General features: G+C 41.1%; 1 protein-coding gene across 3 annotated transcripts in view; it reads right to left on the reverse strand.

Moving 5' to 3' along the window:
* Positions 1–16390, reverse strand: part of LRP6 (LDL receptor related protein 6) — a 131015-nt gene that overhangs the window by 19673 nt on the left and 94952 nt on the right. For all 3 annotated transcript variants that reach the window (XM_076344663.1, XM_076344655.1, XM_076344674.1), the window contains 6 exons: positions 14779–14995; positions 12530–12819; positions 10601–10827; positions 8226–8410; positions 5181–5507; positions 1463–1665 (listed from right to left, as the gene is read on the reverse strand). In XM_076344663.1, the coding sequence (XP_076200778.1) occupies positions 1463–1665; positions 5181–5507; positions 8226–8410; positions 10601–10827; positions 12530–12819; positions 14779–14995 (1449 nt within the window). The remainder of the gene's footprint in view (positions 1–1462; positions 1666–5180; positions 5508–8225; positions 8411–10600; positions 10828–12529; positions 12820–14778; positions 14996–16390) is intronic.

Here is a 16390-nt window from a genome sequence, read left to right on the forward strand (position 1 = left end):
TAATTCCCAAAGCTGCAGCTGAATGGATAAAACCATGAAGTGAGGCCAGACAGCACTTTAAATTCTTGCCTCATTCTTCTCCAACATTGCTGCCATCACACTTGGGGGATATAACATAACGTTGAATAATAAACAGAAGGCAACTCTGCCAACAGACAGAAGAACATCAGCTAGCGTACAACAGTGACTTTAGAGCATTTCCAGCTAACACCTTTCTGCTTCAAAGTTCTTGCCTTCTACTGGTCCAGACCTCTGGATTTCACATGCCTGCCTTTTTTTTAATTGACTATTTTTTTAGGAAAAAACTGCATAGTCTCCCTATAGTGGAAGGTGAACCTAACTGACATCTCTCATGAACTTTTCAAAAAAATCTTAAGATTGATAACTCACAAAACACGCCCTTACATAATCTTTTTGGAAAACTTCATGCTTTTGAGGTGAGCAGCCTCCACCCTCTCACCCCCAAATTAAACTTCACCATAAAATTTGCCTGACTTTATTTGGATTGTCACCTCCATGAAAGGGTGTACCTACAAGTCTTATGTTTGTTTATTCTGCTGAAGCTGGCAAAAACCTGGTGCCTTTGACTAGTTTTGGGTGCTAAATTATTTCGATATTCCAAAACTAAAACCACTGCTAAATTAAGAGTTAAGGCTGAAGGGTGTTTCAGCAGGATCCAACTACCACCACACCCACCACCAGAAACCACACTCCCTTACAAATTAAACTGACTACAGCACCTCCGTGTTGTTCATCTTAGCCTCCCGCTCCTCCCCCATTCAAAAATTCAGGAAGAAAAAAAAAATCTGTTTTAAAATGTGAAAATGAATAAGCAGTTATTGCTTGCAATTAACCTCACTAAAACCTGCATCACCTTTTGCCTTCTACCCTACTCTACTGTTTCTCTATTCCCCAGTCAAATACATTTTCCCAAGCCTGCTACATCTCTTACAGGTCACTACTTCCAACCTCTCCTTGCTCAGTGCCTCGGTGGTTGACAACTCTCTTCCTATCCCCACCAGAACCTGGGAGGCTTCATACACAGCTGTGTGCTGTGCTCACAAAGTCCCACCCCTCTTCATTTCAGAGTGAATGCCCCTGCACCCTGCTCATTTGCAACTCTTCCTTCTCTCTGACACACTCCGTTTCTCCCAAGAACCTTCCCATCCATGTTTCACTTCTCTCAAATAGGTTTCCAACAGCCCTCAGCCAAAAGACAGCGTTGAGCAAATAATGCACTGTGAACAACAGTATCTTTAAGTTGGCCTTAGTTTTCCATGTTTTATTTTCAGCACCTCCCAGATTACTGGCTGAGGACTCCAAAAGCCACTTATTTTGCCAAGTGACAGCTAGTAATCTACAGAAAGTCCAGGTATCGAAATTATTCACGTACAATCATTCATTGTTGGGTGTAAGGCATGCACTTCCTCATCTTTTAGTAATTCCATCACCCACAGCATACCTGGCTGCCGTCTTCCTGTGCCTTACGGATGATGTTCTGCCGAGAATCAATCCAGTACAGCTGCTTATCCAGGGGGTCATAATCAATGGCTCGAACGTTCCTGAGACTATGGATAGGGAGTATGATATCTGGACTCTGCTGCTCATCTATCACCATGCGATTAATTGCATTCTTCTGACTGAATAACAGAAAGGTTGTAGGAGCTTGATGGGTTAAAAAAAAAAAAAGAGGGTGAAAGGGTTACACATAGCAATAATGCTGGGTATCTGTATGTTCAATAATGACAACTACTATATATAACCAGACAGTATCTATTATTTCATTCCCCTTCTCCCTGTTCCTTTGCCAAAAATACCAAAACAAAACATAAAAATCCCAACCTCCGATTAGTTTGGAAAGCCTTTCAAACGACCTCTTTTTACTATAAATGTCTGAACATGGATGTGACAGGCAAAGATAATTTTGGAACTCGCAGGACTAATGAACGTGAAGACTTCTGTCAAAATCACCTCAAAGAACGGTCAGCCGTGCCTCTCAAGGAACTGTCAATTTTCTTTCTAAAGGGGTCCCAGGGAAATGCAGCTCCACTATTCTGAAGTTGAATGTTTTGCTAGGTATACTTCTACTTGCAGAGGAAGCTGAGCAAAAGCTAGCACTGGTTCCTTATTTAGAGGTCACAAGGAACAGATTGCCATTAGAGTGGTTTAGTCCTGTTCCCACAAACCCTCTTTCTGCCTGCACCAGAATGAAACAACTAATTCACAGGAAAATCTCTAAAGTGTGTGCAGGCTGTGTTTTTGGAGAAAAATCTATTCACTCTTCTCAAATGTATATACCTTGCTTATTTCTAGGTGCTCATCTGGGAATGTTAACCTGTAATTAGAAAATAATCTGATGCTCTGCTCCAGCTTTCCAGATGCCCAGCAAAAATTTCCTGGACGAGTGATTTTTTTCTTACAAATACCATCAAGCATCAAATACCATCAATACCATCAAAATAAGACTTCCCCACCCCATATAGCTGTAGTTTACCGGCTGTATCTTACAGTAAGTGCACAAGGCATTTAAAACATCATTAAAAGGAAATTATTCCTGTATTACATAACTGGGTCAGAAATCAGAGGAGGTAGTTAAAGCATTTTCCCTTTTCACAGCGTTCTTTTCAATAAAGGTCTACCTGGAGCGACTGCTGTGCAAGATGGCATAAGAGCCAGCAGCCAGAAATGCAGTTTACAGCCTCCCTGAAGTTTGTACTATCAATTCTCTATAGCACAAGTCTGGAGAGATTAGCAGTGGGACACTGCACTCATTCAATCCAGCCTGTAAAACAGGTAAGGCAGCAACTTGGAAAGGGGAGGTAGCAAAAGTCTTCCAGAGAACATCATCACCTTGCTTTGTTATTTTAGGCATACACTTTGAACATTTATTCTGGCTGCTGGGAAAAAAAGAAGGTGGGGGGGGAGTTTCCTTGGTAACTAACACTCAATCCTGACATCCTATAACAATCAGGCCTAATTGCAAGGTATTTTTGCTTTCTGGAAAACCTGTATTTCCCCTCCAAGCGTTTCTACAATAATTTAAGCCGCCTTCTACTTAGCTCTAAACTGTAGAAGAAAGCACAAAAAAAAGGCAAAGCAAAGTTTATACTGAATGTGTACAGCAAAATAATAGATTCAGAAAACATCAGTATTCTTACCAAGCAGTTAAGAGAGTAACGGAAAGGGAAAAAAGCCTAAGATAAAACAGTGCAGGTAAACACAGCATCATAAGCACCTAAAATCCTTTCCACTTTTCCCCAAAGACACCCTCTCACTATCTAAGATTGCCTGGCTTCCAACTTTGAATTGATGGCTCATTATAAAAAGTAACAGCAGAATTTCCCCCCTTGAGTCCCCACATCTCTGAAACAGTCCCAATCTCAGAAATCCCTTCCCAGTTTTCATCATTCTTCCTCCCAATAGTCACATATTTTAACTGTATTTTTGGCAGGCAAATGGAGTGCAACGAGCACGTCCCTCGTGTAACACTGCCTTCAAACTTCATGACGCGTGGTAGATCTGATGAGATACCAGATCTCATCAGAGCAGTGTGTCCTTCCCGTAATTAAAAGAATCTATGCAAGCATGAGCAGGGTGATCCAGAAGGGAGGAACTGGCCTCTAGACAGGGCTTGGACTAATAATAATGTTCAGGAGTACATAAGCAAGTAAAAGAGGCAAAAGAAAGTTAAAACGATTCATGCTCCAATTATAGTGGCCAAGACAAAAATTAAATTATACACAGAGAAGCCTAAGTCTCCAATTACCTACAAATGAGAAATTGGAAAGTTCCCAGGTTTGAACATGGCAGAAGGAAAACTCCTAATACCTCACAAATGGCCCTGAACTGTACCGCAGGGGAGTGGTTCTATTTGCTCACAACATATTTCCTGTATTTTTCTCTTTCCTTTGTTTCCAAGCGCATTTTCACAAGAAAACATGACCTTTGATCATTTTGCTACTTAGTCTCCGCTGGAAGTCAAATTCCTCCACCTACAAAATCACAGTCATCACCAGAGAGGTGCCAGCCGTGCCTATAACTTGCAGGAAGGTGTGTTAGAGTACAAAAATCCAGTTGTCATGCAAGCAGCCCTTGTAATAAAAAAAGAAGAGGAGGAGTACAGGACACATGGGGAGGTGGAAAAGCAGAGTTTTCTGAAGAGCATGATTTTCAAAAAATGCCATGAGGTGGCATTCGTGGAACAAGCTGCCCTGCTTTTGGCTTTAAAACAACAGTTGGATCTCTCCACTCATGCATAATGCGGACGAGATACAATCTGTCTCTCTGTACCATGAATCTCTTCACCCACTGACTAATTTGAATGACACCAGTGGAAATCAGCCATCCAGCGTGGCTGCCAAAATTATGAGAGCTTCACTGGCAGCCAGTTATTGAGAGATGGATAAATTATTTGGTTAGAAACTAATTACACACAGCCTGAGGGGCCTTGCGGTTTGTATTCTGCACAACAATAAAGAAAAATGGGGCTTGGCTGCACTGAGATCAGAAATCTGAAGTGCTGGGGAGGCCGTGGAGCCAAGCCTCTCCTCACTGAGGAAGAAATGCTTTTGGGGATATCAGAGTGGCCCACCTCAGCATCTCATCAGCCAGCAAGCACAGCTACTATAGAATTAAATCTTGACCACCTAAAGGCTACACAAAGTCCAGAATGCAGACCAAACTATCACATATCCTTTATGTCAGGCAAGATTAGAAATAAAAAAGCAGATAAGTAAGCAAGCAAGCACTTGAGAAGGGTTGACAGAGACAAACCCAAAAGCATTTTGAGCTTTCTTGCTTACACAGATTTAACTGAGTCACTGAAAAGATTCACTACAGCCACTCTTCTTATTCTACTGTGATATTGGTCTGTTGCAAGATTTTTTTTTTTTTCCTTTCAATATCCTATCTTCTCTGAAAAGTGACTAGGATTTTAGTATTAGAAAGTTATATTTAAATATACCCTGCTTCCTATGGAGGAAGGGAGGCTAGGGAACCAGAAATTTTTCAAATACACATTCAGTATTAAAAATAGAAACTAGCGTTAACTTGGCCTGTCAGCAAAGCAAGCTTCACCATCTCACGTAAAAATAAACCTCTTCTTTCCTCCAAGTACAATGCTTGCATCTGTTACGAAACACATCTGCCTCTCCATTTTGTTTCCATTCATTACGGCTTACCACTACAAGTCCTGTTGTCAGAGTTCAAGGAATAGTGAGCTGGGCAGCCACAGACAAAACCACCAACAGGGACTGCTAAGCACAGGTGAGAGCAGTGACCATTGCTAGAGGCACACTCGTTCCAGCCTGCCTGCCTGGAGGAATGGAAGACCAAGATGTCCATAACGTAATCCAAATGCCCTTGGATGATAGTTCGGTTCTGGCCACTGGTCTTGTTGGCTCGTTCAATGCTACGCCGGCTCCAGTCTGTCCAGTAAATGTAATCCTGATACTGAGTCAAGCCGAACGGGTGAGGCAAGTCATCAGCTATAATCTCACGGTCAAGGCCTGTTTCCAAAAAGGAAGGGAGAAAAAAAAAAAGCAGAATTATTGGGGGACAAAAGAGATGCTGTTTAATGCTGTTAGACATGTCCCCTGCACAGAAAGGTTAAAACATAGTTACTTTAAAGTTACTATTTCATTATTACAGAAGTAAATTATCAAGTAATGTGTAAGTCTGGAGTCTGGGAGCCTATCACAGAAACGTACTAATTCTGCTTGTGACTCACAGAACAGAATGTATTTTACTAAAGAAAAAAAAGCCTCAGTTTTGAAAATAGTCAAGGGTCCTCAAAAAGATTCTGTCCTTTCCCTCCTCCCATAAACAAACAGGATCCCACTGAAGGAGACAGGATCCTGACACTGTATTCCCAGTTCAGCATCTCTCACACCACGTTTGGGTCTCTGCTGAGTGCTTACAGAGACAGAATTGCTATGAGCTTAATAAGATTCTTATTAATAAGCTTAATATTAAAATTAAAATTATGAGCTTAATAAGATATCTTTATCAATGATCTGGATGAGGGAATTGAGTGCTCCCTCTGTAAGTTTGCAGATGACACCAAGTTGGGCGTGGGCGTTGATCTGCTCGAGGGTAGGAAGGCTCTGCAGAGGGATCTGGACAGGCTGGATCAATGGGCCGAGGCCAACTGTATGAGATTCAACAAGGCCAAGTGCCGGGTCCTGTACTTCGGCCACAACAACCCCATGCAACGCTACAGGCTTGGGGAAGAGTGGCTGGAAAGCTGTCTGGCAGAAAAGGACCTGGGGGTGCTGGTCGACAGCCGGCTGAACATGAGCCGGCAGTGTGCCCAGGCAGCCAAGAAGGCCAATGGCATCCTGGCCTGTATCAGAAATAGTGTGGCCAGCAGGAGTAGGGAAGTGATCGTGCCCCTGTACTCTGCACTGGTGAGGCTGCACGTCAAATACTGTGTTCAGTTTTGGGCCCCTCACTCAAGTAGGACGTTGAGGTGTTAGAGCGTGTTCAGAGAAGGGCAACGAGGCTGGTGAAGGGTCTGGAGAACAAGTCTGATGAGGAGCAGCTGGGGGAACTGGGACTGTTTAGTCTGGAGAAGAGGAGGCTGAGGGGAGACCTTATTGCACTCGACAACTACCTGAAGGACATTGTAGCGAGGTGGGTGTTGGTCTCTTCTCCCAAGTAACTAGCGATAGGACGAGAGGAAATGGCCTCAAGTTGCGCCAGGGGAGGTTTAGATTGGACGTGAGGAAAAATTTCTTTACTGAAAGAGTGGCTAAACATTGGAACAGGCTGCCCAGGGAAGTGGTTGAGTCACCATCCCTGGAGTATTTAAAAGACGAGTAGATGAGGCGCTTAGGGACATGGTTTAGTGGGCATGGTGGTGTTGGGTTGACGGTTGGACTCGATGATCTTAGAGGTCTTTTCCAACCTTAATGATTCTATGATTCTATGTTGTATTACAAGAAAAATTAAATGCACAAGGTTAAACTCATCTGTCTCTGGAATGCCGTAACAGGAAGGAGCAGTCAGAAAGTCAAGGTAGGAAACAGTTAATTGTGTATACCGTGGAAATGTTAAGAGACCTTAAGGAGCAGGGCATGGTGGGGGGGAAATTATTTCAACCACGTTATTTCAACCACTTCATTACCATGGGATGTCTTGCTGTCTAGTCACAGAAAAGGAACAGGAGATTACGAAGTGAGAAGTCATTCCCTCTTTGCGCAGAGAAGAGGAGGATGCACAGCCCTGCACTCTGCTGTCACTAGCCACAGGCACAGGGAAGATGAAATTCTAATGGTGTGTCCAGTTCCACAGTACACAGGGAAGCACTGAGCCAGCCCCAACAGCATACCAAAATACATGAGAAGCTGAAGAAAAGCTTTTATATTACATATAATTCCTAGTAATGCTTTTCCTGTTTTGATCTTTTTCCAGCTTTGTTCCACTATTGCAAATGTACTGTTTAAAGTAGACTAACTCCTTCAGCTTTAAATATTGGCTAGTGATAAAGCTAATCTGAGTAATCTGGCACACAACAAGGCAGTCAACTCCTGTGGGTGCCAAGATGTTAAAAATATGATATTGTGCAAACCTGAGGGGGCTTAGGTCCTCAGTACACTACCCCTGGGACAGTGAAAGAATAAAGTATTCCACTTCCATTTAGCCATAATGACCAGTTTATAAAACAATCACACAGACCCCAGTGTGAGAGAGAGCCCCCCGGTGACCAGTACTAGCTAGGAAAAGCTCTTTAATGTGCAGGATATACTGGGAAAAAAAATGCCTGAACCCTGAGGATACCAACAAAGACTAAAAACCAAATTGTATTAAATTACATTGTGAAAACTGTCCAATAAGCTGTTGTTATCTTGCATTTTCTCTACATTTCTACAGATGATGAAGTGTTTGTTATGTATTTGCCAGCAATCTTCAGAGCAGCAAAACAAGACTCTCCAAAACACTGAAAGTTGACAGCTTTGTCCTACATATAACTGAGAACATGTATGGCTTGTATAATTTTAACTTTGTGAGCAACTAGATTACCTATAACAAAATTGAGGCCTTGCTAAATGCTGTGTTGCATAAACACCAATTATAGAAGCAAATATTAAAGGTGTGTGAGTTTGGAAAAATCTATTTTTGTCTTAAGACATGTATCTTTGCATTATTTAAGGAATAATTTGCCACAGGGAACTGTGAAAAAGCAGCAGCATCCCCACAACGCTGCCCAGGGCTCTGGGGCTCACCTAGCATGTTGGAGGATTCTATCAGGTTGGTATCGAGGTCGGTCCAGTACAGTCGTCTTTTAGCGTAATCAATAGTTAGGCCATTAGCACGTCCCACATTTGGTACCAAAGTAGTCCGCTCAGTGCCATCCATAGCAGCTCTATCAATCTTTGGCTTACCACCCCATTCAGTCCAGTACATAAACCTGATTAAAAGGACAAAAGAAAAAAAAATAATCACATTTATCCAAAAGAGAACTCAAGGGGAGAAACAAAACAAAACCAAAATCCTTAGAAAGGATAAGAGAAAAAGAAAAGCTGTAAATTTGAGCATTTATTAAGCCCCATTACACTAAATGTTTTTTCAAAATACAGGCAAGGAAGTGAGTCAGGTTTCCTCAAAATGCTTCCAACATTGTTTTTTCCACTTGGAGCTGGATTTTCACTAGCAAGTTCGTATGAAAGCACTTCAGTCTTAACTCATCCATGCACATCAGTTAAGAGGCAAAAGGTTGGCAGTTGGGCACCTTTGTTTATACCTGATTATTTAGCAATATATTTTCCATGGCATTTAGCTTCTGCTTCTATTCAATTGTCCATCAAATGAAGGAATACAAAAAGTTAGGTATGCAGGGTACTTTTGTTAATAGGTGCCACTGCTCATCTCCACGCAACTAAGTCAATCAGCCATGTAACAGTGTGTTACATTTCACCTGAGGTTAGAACAACACAAAACTGTATGGCATTTCCACTGGAGCAAAAGTACAAACTATTACATACTCACATGCCAGTTTATGCCTCATTTGGCACTGTACAGTAGAGGGCTGCATATTTGACATTTGGTGTCAAGTAGTTAGTTGCTTCTTCCAAAATGTAAAGCCAATACCATTTTAAAAATGAGTGAGACATAGCTAGCCAATGTTTACACCTTTATCCTTTAATACCTTTAGTGACAAACACCTGTGAAATGTTTTTAATTTCAACCAACCACACGTTGGGAAAGGTTGCTTCAGAAACTGATGATCAAGGGGGAGCTATTCTTTAGACACCAGGAATACTTTCAAATTTTTCTTAAAAATTTTGCAAGTATTTTGTGCAGAAATTTTGCAAGTTGTGCACCGCATGGACCTAGGTGTTAAGAGTTGCCCCCATGGTAACAGTGCCGTGAAAACTTCCATTTAAAGTATAACAACATAGCTCAGCTATGAGACAAAAGGAAAAACAGGCATTTGGGCTCAAAACTAAAGTAATTTTTTTTTCTGGTCTGTGGTGAAGAGACAAAGCATTGAATTATAATATTCCTTGGAAAAAGCTATTCCCAGTGTAAAACTAGAATCATCTGTAGCAACCTTTTGTTACAACTGAGTAACTGGATCTAACAATCTGGTCTTGGATGCCCTCTGATGTACTTGTCCAGGCAACCCCTGGCACGTCAGGGCTGAACCCTATCTATCTGTCCCACTGGGGGCAGTGCAGAACTCCTTTCGACTAAGCACTGCAACAGTTGCCACCACCTTGCTGAAACGAAGCAGGAGGAATGTGTTTGAGTGGTGCCAAATTCTCTGCATTGCTGTAACTCTTGCAGTGTCACTGGAAACTGTGATAATTTCATAACACTTGAAAAATGAAGTTCCCTCATTTGTAAAATAAGAATAATCAAATGTTGGTATAACCTCAAAAAGGTTTTGCAGTAATTAAGTTAATGTCAAATGAGCATTTCATCGTAGAAGAGCTATTTCAGAAGCTAAACAGTTTTGCCTTGCCTTGCCCCACTCCTTCCTCCCTCCCGCCGCTTATTGCCCTACTTTTGCTATTACATTTGAATTCAGCTGAGAAGTTTCTTCTCTGGAAATCTTTCATTTTGGGGATAGGCAGGTATAATTGTTTCCACTCTTTCTCAGTCCTTGCTTCCCTTGTCCCTACCAACTAAAAAGGCTCCCTTATCTGAAGAAACAAACACCTTCCTTATTCTCAGACAATAAGCTTCACTCCCCCACTCTCAAGTTAAATCATTTAATACCTTTATTGGACCCTAACTTGTGATAAAAAGGATCCTCATTTTTAAAAGAACAAATATTTTCTTTTCAATGCAATCGTCCTTGTCTAATTAATGAATTCCATAAACCTAAAACTACTTTGATTCTGTGGTTAATTAAAAAACTAAATATAAATCCCTTTTTAATGAGCTGCTCTGATTTTTTTTGTAGTATTCTTAATGATTATTCAGGACATTAACAGCGTATTCCTCCAGCCCTCATACTCTAGATTACCAGGTTGTATTCCCCAGCTCAGTTCCCTCAGGATTTATATGCAGTGCCTAACTAACATGCCCTAGAGGAAGCATTATGATGTTGTTTTTCACCATTCACAAACACAAAATTAAATCAGCAAGTTACCCCTCAGCAGGGTCCAATGCCAATGCCCGGGGACTGTCGAGATCTTTCCACACCAGCACTTGGCGATGCTGTCCATCCAGCTTTGACACTTCTATACGATTTGTTCCAGTATCAGCCCAATACAAGTTCTTCCCCAGCCAATCTACGGCCATGCCTTCTGGGTAATCCAAGCCAAACTCCACAACGTGTTCCAGTGCGCTGCCATTCATAAAAGCTCTGCTGATGGTCTGCAGGGATACAAAGATACACAAGCAAATTAGAAATTTTACCAGTCTGTCATTGGGCTGGTTGTTTTCTTTGTTGCATTTTAAACACTTTCAGATTTTAGGCATCTCATAGGAAAGAGGATCTTACAATATGCTACTTATTTGCAAGGCGAACAATGCTGCTATTCAGAAGTAATGATTTACTATACTCTATGAATGTATTCTGTGTCAATTACAATAGCGTTTCACTGGGCAAATAAATGGGATAACTAGTCTGGTTCAATTAAGCAGTCTACATGCCAAAGTGACCTTAATAACTCAGTGCCAACTTCAAGGGGGAAATATTTTGGCTCTCCCAGGACTATACAAAAGCATCGATGTTATAGCACAGAACAATATTTAAAGCGGCCTAATGAAAAAGTTCAGGACAGAACAGCAAATAGAAGAAAGCAACCTAATGGCTGATTAGCTCACTAGTGCAAGTACTTCAGTACTGATGGTTTAATTTAATTTCACTAAGCATAATTTCTTCTTGGTCTTTTATTCAAAAGACTTCTTTTAACTCTTGCCATCATGGACCAGCCTGTGATAGCAGATACAGCCAGAATTATATTTTAATAATGTATTAGAGTTTAGGCATTCCCTGATTTACTGTGACCACTTATAAGCTCGAAAGTAAAGGAATAACGTTAAGATGGTACAAAATACTTTTTGGCAAACATGGGCTTCCTTTCTGTGTCCTTAATACTCCCCTCCGCACACACTCATATTCGTAACCCATCAGAAGTTAACATAAAGATTGATTTTTTGTTTACTTCCCAGTGTGGATGCTACCTGCTAATTATGCCAGCTTGTGACAGTACACAGCAGAGAAGTTTGCATCTCAGTCTTCATCTGTATCACCCTTAAAAATTGATCAGATCATTGCTTTATTTTTATTTCAAACACAGCTCTAATGAATACCATACCTAAAGAGTTCAGCCAAGTCACCTCTCTCAAACTCACTTAAACTCTGTGTTTTTAACTTTTATGATTTTTCAGTTGCAAAGGTCCATGAGTTATTGTTGGCACAGGTCTCAACCCAATTGCAGAAAACTTTCTTTTATTAAAAACTAATTTTTGGTGCTCACAATTCTGACTACATCTACAACCCATGAAAAAAAAAGGGAATAACTAGACTCACTGGTAACAGAGATAACAGACAGACAATACACAGATTTCTGTCATTCCATTAACCACCACATTTAAACACGAACCCTCAACCTTTTCCGATTCGTCAGTCTAGACCCTAGACCTGTTTCACAAAGCCTGTGATTCATAATATGACTCACGTGCAGTAGCTATATAAGTTAATGAATAGGTAAGACCCATTTTCACTTCTTGACCCAAGACAAGGCTTCCCCCCATTAAACATATCTGGCAAAACATCTGTGATCCCCAAAACCTCCTGCCATACGGCATTCTTCTCAGCTTTCTGCCAAAAAACTTTATTTTTGCAAACTTATCCTTTATGTGAAAAAGTATACATTAGATTTAAATGATTTATAGGAGAGAATGCTGCTAGTATAACAAAAATGTATGCCATTCTTAGTTAGAACAAACTCTTTTACCTATCCCTTGAATCTCGTAAATCACATTTGTCAATCCACTCTTAAGTATCTCAATAACCTTGTAACAACTTAATAGCCAATATGGAAAAAATGGAAGTATCTTCCATCTCTACCTTCAGTGAAATGTCAGTCCAGTAAATCCGATTGTCTGTCACATCAAAATCCAGAGCAGAAGCTTCCTTGACTCCGGTGAGTGGAATAGCAACGTTGTTGTTGTTCGTTTCTAAAGAGATTCGTCTGATATCTGCTCTCCGAGAAAACAGCAGGAAAGCTTCTGGGACGATGCAGGTCTTCATATCATTGATGAGCTCTAAGCCTATGGGGCAAGCGCAGCGAAGGCCTTGTGGTCTGTACAGACAAAGATGGCTGCAGCCGCCGTTATCGTCTGCACAAGGGTTTGTACCTAAGCATGCAACAAAAGCAAAAGCAATCATTGCAAACTGACTTCAGTTGGAAGACGAAGCCAGTCCTCACATGCATCAATGACACTATGAGTCCTTTAAGAAATACATGTAGTTTTTCAGCTTTTATTCTCTGAATGAATTAATTTTTGTTCATTTCCTGTAATCCTTTAGACAGATATTACTCTACTTGGCTAGAAAGCCAGTGCTTGTTTTCCTGACCCCATGAAACAAACCCAGCATTAGCGAAAGGGATCTGGACTCCAACAGCTACTGATGTTCCCGATTCACAGCACAAGCAGTGAATGGACAGTAAATATGTCAGTAAGCAAGCGTATGTTCTGCTGCCTTTTACAGTGCACTGGTCCAGTTACGTATCCCAATTGTGTTCCTAGGTGTCCTGGTTTCGGCAGGGATAGAGTTAATTTCCTTCCTAGTAGCTGGTACAGTGCTGTGTTTTGGATTTAGGGTGAGAACAATGTTGATAACACACGGATGTTTTAGTTGTTGCTAGGTAGTGTTTACACTAGTCAAGGACTTTTCAGCTTCCCATGCTCTACCAACTGAGAAGGCTGGAGGTGCACGGGGGGCTGGGAGGGGGCACAGCCAGGACAGCTGACCCAAACTGGCCAAAGGGATATTCCATACCCTGTGACGTCATGCTCAGTATATAAAGCTGGGGGAAGAAGAAGGAATGGGGGGACGTTTGGAGTGATGGCGTTTGTCCTCCCAAGTAACCGTTACACGTGATGGAGCCCTGCTTTCCTGGAGATGGCTGAACACCTGCCTGCCGATGGGAAGTAGTGAATGAATTCCTTGTTTTGCTTTGCTTGCATGCGTGGCTTTTGCTTTACCTATTAAACTGTCTTTATCTCAACCCATGAGTTTTTCTCACTTTTACCCTTCTGATTCTCTCCCCCATCCCACCGGGGGGGAGTGAGCGAGCGGCTGCATGGTGCTCAGTTGCCGACTGAGATTAAACCATGACACTAGGGATGAAAAATTTGCAGATTTATTTTCACATCTATTCAATGGCCTCATCTCTCCAGGATGCTAGTAAAGCAGCTCTTTGCAATACTAACTTGTGTACCTGCACATGCTGGAAATCCACCTACTAGGCGAGGCCCAGCATTACCAAGCTCAATTAGCCAAGCAGTTGGAAAGAGAACTGCATTTAAAACACACACACCTTACTTAGGGCATCTTGTTAACGTGGTAGCAGCGATGCAAAGATACAGCTCAACTACATTTGACTAATTCCCTGGAGTGCAATCCAGACATGGCAGCAAGAAGCTGCAAACCCTATCCACACAGCAGGATATTCAAGGAATGAGTTTTGTGATGCTACAGTTACACTGTTACCAGTGTTTGGTTAGGCAACCCTAGCCATTTTAAAGCTAGATGCTGCATTTTTCCACCGCAGACACTACAGGGCAGAAAGTACTTCTAGTTATTTTTAAAGATGATGAAAACCATTTAAGTATTTTGCAGTATTAACGTGAAAAGCACTGAACAGACTAAAACTGGCTTATTCTTAGCTTTTGCATACCGGGAGCACATGTTCAGATTGCAAGATGAAAAGCTGCTACAGCTGCAGTTTCATAAACAGCTGGGCTAATCTAATAGCTGGCTGTGACAAAGAGAAGTTCTCATTTTCCATGATCCTTCTTCTCCCCTTACTGGATCCAGGGTTGTTCAGAGCTATAGGCTGCTCCAGTTCCCTAAGCACCTCCATTTTGGGGGGTGCCTGGTTGTTTTCCAGCTGATACTCTTCCAAGTTAGAGAACTGAAGCATCTCAGAAAAGACTTACCCCATCCCATCAAATTGCAGCCTGCAGTTATCATAAAACTGGGTTCTGCCTGTTTCTAAAAATCTGACCTGATACAAAGCAATACCTGCAGAACAGCACTGCTGAAATTTTCTATTTCATTTTACTTGCCTGATTAGCAGTCTCACTCACCAATTATCTGGTGGACGTTTGTAGCTTTCAGGCCCATTAGATCAGGCAGTTGATCTATGATTATCTCTCGTTCTGCTGTGCGTTTATGCACACGTTCAATACTGCGTCTTTGCCAGTCTGTCCAATAAACATAGTCTCCCAACAGCGTGAATCCAAAGATATGAGGCAGCTTGTCCTCCACCAGAACTCTTCTCCCAGTTCCATCAGCGTTCATGACCTATGGATACACACAAACACAAACTTATTATGTATACAGAATAATTCTGTCACTATTTATCAGAGATTAATTAACCAGCTGCTCCACACTTAAACATTAAATTAAAAAATAATCTCCTAGCCATTAAAATGCTATCAACGTTATGCAGCAGTCTAATAAAACAAGACTGTATTTCAACAGGTACTTATTCTAAAAACCACAGAGGATCCCTTATATAAGGCTATTCTCATAAGCAGATCATAATGCAAAATTATGACACAACATTCCTTATATTTGCTTTATGAACTAATATTATGTGTGTCTGTTGGAGGTTGCCTCCCTCTCTCTCATTTCTGACTTATGTCTCTTAGTTTTAAATGGAAGACACTGTTTTACACGAATGCAGACAAGCTTACAATGTCAAGGAGTCTTGGCTCAGCATCTTGTAGTCCAAAGTCCCTCCCAAGCCAGCTTTGCCCAGGTTACAGATAGCAGTAAGAGGAGGCCTCACATAAATTCTGGGAGGCAAGTCAGTCAAGAAGATCTACAGAATATGTTTATATTCCCAAGTCTGAATAAAGAACCAGTTTTACATTCTTCAAAATTAAGCTCAGTATTTTTTGTACTAGAAGGAACAGTAATAGTCTGTAAATAATTGCATGCCTTTGATCAAGACACTTGAATTTACTGTGTCATTTTTCTCTACTGCTAAAAAGAAGTAATACCTAACTTCCTCAAAGAGGCACTGAAAGTATTAATTAAACATATGTATGCATGTTCAAATGATCAAGTACCTTATGAATGCCAAGTATTATTATAAAAACTACCATAGTGACAGGAGTGAAGTCTCCTGTATTTTGAGAGAAGCTTAAAAATGATTCAGCACTGCAATTTTATAGAAAAGCTCCTTCTGAAATATTTCTGCTTGTTTCAAGTTTACAGTATGTATACTACCCTTCCAAAAAAAGAAAAAAACGCAATCTTAATGTAAAAACCTCCCAAAACAATGTGATTCACAAAATTCAAGGTAGCATACTCATCATTGAAACATTAAATTATCTTTCCCACTACCCAAAGATGTTCCAAGTTAAGGACTGCAAAAAGGGTCACTTACTAAATCACTGTTTTCAAATCTCTCTCACTTGCCTTGGTGGAATTAAGATAGCCATAGACAAGTCTGTATTATTTCCCACTCTTCCCATGGCTCCAGCCCAAAGACTTGTGCAATGACAACCTTCAGGATCAATTGGTTTAATAACTCTGGCTAGATGGATGATGTTTTGTGGTCAGAAGAATTTGAGAAATAAGAAGGTTAGTTTGGAGCAACTCCTACCTTCTGCCCACCCAAGCACAGATGGGGAGGAAGGAAAGGAATAGAGAAACAGAACTGAAACCCATACCTTTCTCAGCATACAG

The sequence above is a fragment of the Aptenodytes patagonicus genome, chromosome 1 (genome assembly GCF_965638725.1).
Source record: "Aptenodytes patagonicus chromosome 1, bAptPat1.pri.cur, whole genome shotgun sequence".
Lineage (NCBI taxonomy): Eukaryota > Metazoa > Chordata > Aves > Sphenisciformes > Spheniscidae > Aptenodytes > Aptenodytes patagonicus.